The sequence below is a fragment of the Phytophthora cinnamomi genome, assembly GCF_018691715.1.
Source record: "Phytophthora cinnamomi strain GKB4 chromosome Unknown Contig33, whole genome shotgun sequence".
Classification (NCBI taxonomy): Eukaryota; Oomycota; class Peronosporomycetes; order Peronosporales; family Peronosporaceae; genus Phytophthora; species Phytophthora cinnamomi.
Genome location: NW_027150966.1, coordinates 983,956 through 992,946, shown reverse-complemented (window position 1 = coordinate 992,946; position 8,991 = coordinate 983,956). Strand labels below are relative to the sequence as shown.

The window sequence follows — 8,991 nt, the reverse complement described above, 5'->3', positions numbered from 1 at the left end:
ATCCATCCGGATGACGGTACGAATTTGTTGGTGTCCAAGTCAACCTCCCGACTCTGATTGATAAGTGTTTCGCCATCGGTTTGTACGCTGAGATTTTCAAATGTAGTCGTATCTGGGAAAAGGGATGGCACTACCGATCCATTTTCAGCTAAGGAGCATTCTGGGACAAGACCGGCACTTTTTTCAGTGCATTGAGTTTCAAGCAAAGCTTCACTCCAAGCGTCCGACGTCTCCATGTTAGCAGCGGTAACGCCGACTACAACTCCACCTAGCCCACCATTTTCTCCCCCAGACAAGCGATATAATCGAAAAATCGCCAAGCCTACCTGTGAGCTACCAGTTTCCGATTGAATAATCGGATGTGTACCAAAACGAACCACAGCCACTGATTTTACGGACGTTGTGGTTGTACTGTTGGAGGAATTGCTCGCTGCAACAAGGGATTTAGACGTCCCTTGGGATCCAAGCGAGTCAACAGAGAAAACAAGAGTAGTGTCTGCGTTTGGGTGAAGTGTAAGCTTGAATGGCTCATATTTACCTTTGTCCGGCTGCCAGTGCATGGGCTCACTACCCAACTGTACATCATATCCCACAATCGCACTATCTCCACCATTCTCTCGGGTAGTCGCACGAGCTGAGTCCAACAGAACCACAGCGGTAGGAAATCGCTGGACGAATATCGTCCCCACCGGCCTGTTACCTTGATCGTACATTGCATCACCGGAACTGGCAGAATAAGCTACGAGCTTAGAGTAGTTCACTTCGTTGGATTTGTCAGGACTTGCTGGGATGGTAGCGGATATTTTAATGTATTGGATGTCCTTCCATGAGGAAGGCGCGACGTGAATCACGTCAGGATCAACTTGAAGCTTGGAATCCCCATCAACCACAAAGGAAATGTCTACGACAGCGTGAGGCTCACTCGATAGTGCAATCGCAACTGATGCATCATACCCATTTTCTCGAACGCACACGAACTCTAGTGGCTTGTCACCTGTTTGCTGATAACGAGCGGCCTCCGGAACCATATTGACTATCGGTTGGTCATCATCAAGAATAAATGCCTTGATCGAAGATTGCTGGGTGGGAGATGTCAATACACCATCACTATCATCCCACGGGAAGGCTTGCTCGGTGTTTCCTGTATCGTATGTCCCCCATTTCTGTGTGTATATTCCAAGCGCAAGCGTGTACCCAACCGAACCTGCCATTGTCTTCAAAGGGGATGCATAGGATGCATCATTACTGGAGGCCGAAATAGAAATTAAGCTGCTGTGGATACCATCAGCGGCATCATCGGGGATTGCTTCGACAATAACCGTTTGATACTGCGTCCCATTAGTCGACGTAAACGTTAACGAGGCTACAGAAATTTTCAGCTCTGAGGAGCTAACACTCAACTGAATTGTGACCTCAGACGTTGGATTCGAGTTCAGGCGAACTCGAAAAGTATCAATCTGCCCAATTTCAGATACTGATAGACTTGCTTTCGATACAATCACAGCGGCATCACCGTCGTCCTCAATTGTTACAATCGTGCCGATATTGTCTAGCAATTGATCGGGATGTGGCTCTAGGGCTAAGAACTCGTCATGATACCAGGTCCATTCGATCGGGTGTTCAAAATCTACCCCTAAATGAGCACCACCGTCCACATTTGTCAGCGCTACTTTAAAAACTTGGTCAGGCGCCTCGAAAAGATCGTCATCTAAAATAACAATGTCAATGGTTTTCCAGGCTTCCTTATCTAAGAAGCTGAGCCTTGTTGTCTGAACAGGTGTATATGCAACCGATTCGTTAGCGGTACATGGGCTGATATGCGTGCATCCTCGAGCTTTCACGACACCATAATCGTAGTCCACTTCGTACTTGGATTTATCTGGAACAATTGTGCCGCCGTACGTTGCAATATCGACTCCCACTGCGCCATCGGTATAAGTATTCACGTTTGTGGGATCAGGAATTCCCGAACGTGTAACATTAACCGTCACTTTTCCACCGTTCTCCATAACTTCGTAATGGGATAAAGAAAACGACAAAGTCCCGGCATCCCGATCGTCAATGATATAAATCCACATACCCGACATATTTCCAATGCTTGCACCACCTTCAACTGAGTCCATATGAACTTTAATAGATCGTGATTGAGACTGGTACTTGTCGTTGTTGAAGACCTTCACTGCAAAGGTCTTGCTCACTTCATTTGTCGCCCAAGTTAGCGGTTGAGAGACGCTCAAGTAGTCAAACGCTTTACTGCCACCACTGGTGGCGTTGCCGTCTGCGGTAACCGTTGAAACAACGAGGGTGACTGGAACGTAAGAAGCAGACGAAAAGCCTATGCTTCTTTCAATGGACACAACCGCATTGCCACTGTCTTCCCGGCAGAAAATATACGGAACTGCGAAGTTAAACTGCCCTGCGTCGCCATCGTCCGCAATGAAAACAACCACGAGTTGATTTGCACCGATTGTGGCTGGAGAGCTCACACTAGCAATCTTGAGGTAGAAGTACTCGTTTGCTTCGTAAACGTCATCGTTAATGATCTCAATGCTGATGTTGCCTTCGAGCTGATTGTCCTCGAAGTTCACTTCGTAGACTGGGTCCGTAAGTCGAAAATTCTTGTTAGCTGTAGCAGTAGCATCCATGGGGTTTGCAAGTGCATATTTAACCACGACACTCCCACTCGATCCGCCAGTTCGGACAATTGTCACTTGAGCCTTGCCAATATTCTCAATGAATGTGTAGTTCTGAGCAGCAAAACCAAACGTGCCAGCTAGATGTACAAATAAACGCGCGACCTTAGCACAATCGTCCACCCACGACTAACCGAGAACAAATTCTCACCATCGCCGGCAACGCGGGCCACACACAGAACAAACACCAAGAATGCAAGTCGCCATCGCAGGCTCCCACGCTGCATTCGCTTCATCATTGCTACTCACGAGCAGTCGCCCCCACATTAATTGGTGTGGTGCACACAACTTCAACTTCTGAAGACCATCACTCCTCCGAAAGTGCGTCAGTGTCGAGGTCTCCGGGTCGCCCTGCACACTACGCCACGCTGGTTGACGCCGCACCTGCTTCATCCGGTGGCCTCACGTGGTTGCAGACAACATGTTAGCCTTCTCGCAGGCTTCTACAGCTTGTTCTCACCTGGTTGCGTCCTGATTGAAGCGCGTGCGTTGGGACAACAGCTCCAACTCGAGAAAATACGACAAAACTCTGGGTCTGAGTCGGGGGCAGCCTTTCTCGGCTGTCGAAGAAGGTCGGGGTGAGGAAGGCGAGGATGGAAACCGCGTGCTCTCACTGTCAGTTTTCGCCGTAAGAAGACAGACACCAGCTCCTGCTCTTCGACATTCCTAAGCGGTCAGGGCTTACACCAAGGAACAGGCAAATAAAATGCAACATCCGACCTATCCGCCACTGTTCACCCCACGTGACGAAGGAGAGCTGGTGTCTGAGGCGACGGAGACCCAACAGCGCGTGGATACCCTGCAGACCAGGACTGGTATGACCCCGAGCGGCCACGACTACTTTCGTCCGTGGATCCCATTCCCTCTTGATCAGCCCGTTTTACCTGAAACACCGGTCCCCACCTACAGTGAGCGCAGGTACGAGGGGATCTTCATTGAGAACACGATTGATGATATATGTCGCTAACTTCTTTTATTGCTGCTGTTGAAGACTTGACCCACTTGAGTGGGTGGAACTGCTAGAGCAAACGGAGTGTCTGGATTACGTCAGTCCTGACGTTGAGGAGTGCATCGAGAGGCAAGGCCGGATAGAAGGAAATCAGGAGCTCGATCTGACAGGCCGGGAGTTTATCGACAGTCCAGCGATACCAAAGGCGCTGCCGCCGCTGAACACCTTTTCAGCGGAGCGTCCAACAATATTAAAGCCGATTTCTCGACCCCAGCGTACGCATCACTCGTAGTCAAAACCACCGGCAAGTTCATCTAACGCAGTGGCGCTTGATTTGTGAAGGCAATGTGCCGAGGCGTCCTGGCCTTCGGGAGAAGTTCCCCCGCCAGCAGCCGCGGACGGAGCAGGCTCATTATCCGCGAAATTACTTCGTCGTTGGCGAAGATCTGGCTGAAGCGAAGAAACGCACCAGACGCAACGGCTCGGTCGCGAAGAGTAGCAAGACAGGTTCGGTGCCCCGGTCCGCCAGCAGATCTCTCAAGTTTGAAGCACCACAACGACCGAAGCCGGCCACCCGACACAAACGTGCATCGTGGAGCGGGCGATCTGCCCGTGCCGCCTCCACCCCAGTCCCGGCCCGACGACAATGCAAGTCGGCGAGAAAGTCTAAAGAATGCATGATCCCTGGCTGCTCGAAAGGTGCTCGCTCGAGAGGACTGTGCAAGCGACACGGCGGCGGAAAGCGGTGCACATACCCAGAGTGCACTCGTAGCGACCAAGGAGGCGGATACTGTATTGCACACGGTGGAGGTATGCCCAAACATTCATGGTCTTGAGCTATATTCCGACTTTTTTGTTTCGTTGAAAACGTCGAGCAGGCAAGCGGTGCGCCACGGAAGGCTGCAAGAACTCTGCTCAGTCTCGCGGACTCTGCAAAACGCATGGTGGTAAGTCGTATAAACTATCCAAGAAAAAGGTTGGCGCGCCTGCATCTCACTTTGATTGTTAGGTGGTAAGAGGTGCCGAGCGGACGGATGTACCAAGAGCAGTCAAGGTGGAGGGTACTGCCGCGGCCACGGGGCCGGAAGAGTGTCAACGGTCGAAAAGGCGGAGCATATCACGTTTTAGTTCTCCGCTTCTCGTCACCTATCCGTCTTGGGCATCGATACCAGGAATCTTTGCCGTAGTGCTGTGACTGCTTAGTTTTGAAGTTGAACACGTTGAAGTGAGTTTATCCCCTTTTGATTGGTCGAAACCCCGGAAAAGGGGGTGTCTTGATTGGCTTAAAAACATCTGATCCCATCCTCCTCTTTGCCGCCAAAATCCCGCTCATTCCCGCCAACGCGTCAAGCAGTCCGCCGCCTCACTTTGACTTCAGTTTGTTCCGCCTGGGTGCGACGCTGGCCATGGCGACGGACGTTCCAATCCAGGTGAGCGGCCGCACGCCTCCGCTCTGTGACTTCATACACCTCCTGTAGGACTAACCTCCCCCCTGTCTGCCCCCAACAGTGCGTGAAGAATGTGGTGCTGGAGGTGACGCGCGACGACGGCGAGATCGACCGCAGCACGCTGCAAACCGACCTGGTGCTGCGCAAGGAGGTCGGCAACGCGCGGCTCGTGAGCGGCGACGCGGTGCTGTGGGTGGGCAAGGGCGTGCTGTCCCACAAGGACTCGACGCTGGACTCGGTGCCCACCCGCACGGTGCGCGTGGAGAACGGCAAGCGTCGCTTCGTGTTCACTGTGGCCTTGGACGCAGCCAGCAAGCAGTTCTACGCCGACCTGAAGGACCAGGTGGACGGCAAGACCGGCGTGGAGATCCGCAAGAAGAAGCGCAAGATCCGCAAGCAGCTGAGCAAAGTCATGGGCTTCACGCCCGTCAACACGCTCAAGAGCCCCCTCAGAAGCCCCCCGCCGGTGCTTAATAGTCCTGCTAAAAGGCCGCCCATGACGCCCAAGCGTAGTCCTCTGGCCGACATTGGGACGCCACAAAGGACACCCCAGTTGACGCTCCCACCGCCGTTGCCAGTGACCGCAAAAGGATCTTCCTCGTCTCTGGCCTCGCCGTTGAGATCACCATTTCGATCCCCTTTCCGCAAGAAAGCGCGCCTCTCGCTGAGTCCATCGAGTGGAGGAAAGCCGCCGGCAGATTCGAAGACGCCGTCATCGCGGTCTCCAGTTCGTGAATGGCTTAGTCCAGTCCGATCACTGAAGTTACGCAGTGGACCAACTCCGCCAGATTTGAAGCACCACAGCAGCCATACCCCCCAAAGTCAGACTACGGGGAATGACGGCGGATCTGCTGGTAGCTCTGGTGAGAAGTCTCGTCGTAAATCGATCACGGGATCGATCAACAAGCGGGTTCGTTCTCTCCAGTTGATGCTTGACGACGAGTCAGCTGCGAAGGACTCCGAAGCGCAAGCTCAGCGGAAGATCACTTCGCATTTTTTCAAGAAGGACCCGCCTAGTAGCACTACTCACGACAACACTGCTCGAGCGTTGGATCTGTCGATGGATTCTGCAGCTACCGATGAGAATGACGACAAGACAGATGCATCTAATCCAAGTGCGAGCGAGTCGCCACAAGAAGGAATTCAAAGGAGCACGCACGGATTGTTGAATCTGGGGAACTACTGCTACATGAACGCCATTGTGCAAGCGTTGGCGGCCCTTCCTGAATTTGTGAGTACTATTCAAGACGAAAACAATATTCTCAAAATTATCCGGAAACAACCTCAGCCAAGTGTTCAGGCCAAGACAATGGAGCAGCTCAAGACCATTTTCGACTCTTGGCGAACCAGCAGTGATACCAAACATCTTCCACTGCAGTATGCTTTGAGCCAGTTGCTTCAGCTCGTTATCGATGGAAGCGAGGCATCGATCAATCCAGAACCGCTCAAGAATGTGATGGGAAAGAAAAACTCCATCTTCGCAACGTAGGTGCAGTTCAGTTCGTCTGAGGCGCACGAGTACTGATTCTAACTATTTCTTCACTGTGTCATGACTGTTATAGACACTTTCAGCAAGATGCTCACGAGTTTTTGCTCAACCTTGTGACAGAATACGAAAAAGAGCTGGTGCAAATGGTTCATGAAATCACGGAGAAAATCCAAGCAGAGGCTAAATCGTCTCCTCAAGCACAAAAAAGCAGTCTGCTCAGCTTCTTCCGGAACAGCGCCAAATTAAACGGAACCCACACCGGAAAGGAGAAATCCTCTGATGCAGAACTTGAACTGATCTGCCAATTGCCTCCTGCGAAGTGTTTTCGGGCGGAACTGTATCGCACGTTGACCTGCCGGAACTGTGGCTACAGTCGAAAGCAGGCTGAAACATTTTATGACTTCTCGTTGGATCTACCATACTACCCGATTCCAGAGCCAGAACCCACGGCGGAGCAAGAGCCTCAAGCATCACCGCCACCAGGACGCCAGTGCTTTTGCAACTTCTCTCCTGTGGTTTCTGGTGAAGGCAGTGAACGCTTCTATTGCTGCCCCAAATCGTCCTGTAGCTATCGTGAGAAATTGATTGAGAACCCAGTGTCATCAAGTTCTCCTGCTAAACCGGGCGTAACGATGAAGCCAAGTTTATCGCCTCAGACTCCTGCGTCGAATTGGCCAGCACGACCATCACCGATTGAACTGGAGGCATTGGTTCAGAAACAATTTGAGACGGAGGTGTTGGAGTTGACTTGCGAGAAGTGCAAAGTGGGCAAGGAAGCTGAGTCGGCGTACCAGATCAAGTCTCTGCCGTCCATTCTCGTTTTCCACCTTAAGCGCTTCGAGGTAAACCCTCACAGTGGTGCTTTGTTCAAGCGATGCGATCCAGTTGTACCGCCCGCCGCGATTGACCCAGCCCACTCAATCAACAATACATCTCCATCGAGCAGTGAATCGCGATATGTGCTGAAAGTACGTATTCTTCGGAACCCAGCCTATTTTGCCTTGCTAATTAATGACTGTATCTGACGCAGAGTGTCATCCATCACCTTGGTAAGAACATCGATGAGGGGCACTACGTTGCCGACATTTGTGATGCTGAAGGCCAGTGGATTCGACGAAATGACACGCATGAGTCTATGGTATGCACAGCTGGTGCCTTCCCCACTCGATTATCGCCACATTCTAACAGTCTTCTGCACGTTTACTTAGATCTCGGAAGAATATGCACTACAAGCATACCGAAGCCAGGAATCGTGCTATATGTTTTTCTATGTCAAATCGGAGAGAGCTGGATCAGATGGAGGAAAGGAAAACGTACCACTAAATCATGTGCTATCGCACGATGAAAATGACGGAAACTCCAACCAGCAACAAGGAACGCCCAACAGCAGCTTGCGAGCTTTCCTTTAGCCTCAATGGACAATGGGTACGCTTTTGTCAGTGTTGATCGGGTATACTAATATTTTTGAAATAAACTACATCGCTCGTCATCTTGCTTTCACGGTCAGTGGAGTAACGATCACAGATCCCAGGTTCATCTTGCAATGAAGCCTCTGACGGCAATAGTCTTCTTGTCATTAAAAGTGCTTGAGTTTGACAATTAGATCAATAGGCTACGTCATGGATAAGCCGTCAGTTTGTAGTCCGGTTGACTGCGAAGAGTAGATACAAGTACCATATTTGCTCTTCAACATTGCTAGATCCCGTTTGGATTAGCAAATGCATCAGGGGATTCTGTTACGGGGATCAAGCGCATTACTACACCTGGAATACGCGTAGGGCAAGAACGAGAAGGTTAATAAGGCACTAATATTTTCTTTGAGGAGGATTCGTACCAACAGGAAGTGAGAGAGCTCCGAAGCCGAGACAGATGAGCCAGTGCGTGAATGAAATCCCACTCGTTTTTGTAAAATCACCGCCAAGCTCGGCAAGTAGCACTTGAACGAATAGCGTGGTCACTATGATCATTATGAAAAGCGGATTGGCCACAATATCATTGAAGACGCGCCAGTCGTTATTCGTTCGACGTGCGTTGAACTCGTTGAATACCTGACAAAATACGAAAGTGTTGAAGATGATAGTGTAATGTCGGTAGTCGTAACTTGCACAGTCCTCGTCCAAACAATCTGTGGGATAATCGAAAGCTGAAGAATTACTGGAGTAGTCATCGCAAGATAAACTCCAGCAATCGCCCCCGCCGGCGGTAACACAAGTATCATTGCTGAGAGTGGGAAAGCTGGATTTAATCGTGTAGTCCCATTTGACGCATGCATTCCCGTTATGGTAACCAAATTTCTCCGCACCATAAACGAGAAGAAAGAATACGAGTAGTAACTGGAAAACTGACTGCACGACGATGTTCTTCAACATACACCTTCCTAACAACTTCGCGGTTTTCTTATAAGGGCGTCGA

General features: G+C 50.8%; 3 protein-coding genes across 3 annotated transcripts; 2 read left to right on the top strand and 1 right to left on the bottom strand.

The window, feature by feature from the left end:
• Positions 1–3,399: 3,399 nt before the first annotated feature.
• Positions 3,400–4,770, top strand: IUM83_04437 (Ubiquitin-specific protease; the record flags this gene model as incomplete). Its single annotated transcript, XM_067928516.1, has 5 exons — positions 3,400–3,611; positions 3,685–3,917; positions 3,985–4,452; positions 4,521–4,589; positions 4,652–4,770. 5 exons carry the CDS (start codon positions 3,400–3,402, stop codon positions 4,768–4,770), a joined length of 1,101 nt encoding a protein of 366 aa, XP_067792874.1.
• A 278-nt stretch (positions 4,771–5,048) lies between these two features.
• On the top strand, positions 5,049–7,988 carry IUM83_04436 (Ubiquitin-specific protease; the record flags this gene model as incomplete). The annotated part of the gene is made up of 5 exons (XM_067928515.1): positions 5,049–5,072; positions 5,152–6,575; positions 6,653–7,547; positions 7,610–7,717; positions 7,788–7,988. 5 exons carry the CDS (start codon positions 5,049–5,051, stop codon positions 7,986–7,988), a joined length of 2,652 nt encoding a protein of 883 aa, XP_067792790.1.
• Positions 7,989–8,274: 286 nt separating this feature from the next.
• Positions 8,275–8,546, bottom strand: IUM83_04435 (calcium-translocating P-type ATPase, PMCA-type; the record flags this gene model as incomplete). Its single annotated transcript, XM_067928514.1, has 2 exons — positions 8,275–8,342; positions 8,414–8,546. 2 exons carry the CDS (start codon positions 8,544–8,546, stop codon positions 8,275–8,277), a joined length of 201 nt encoding a protein of 66 aa, XP_067792744.1.
• Positions 8,547–8,991: the final 445 nt, after the last annotated feature.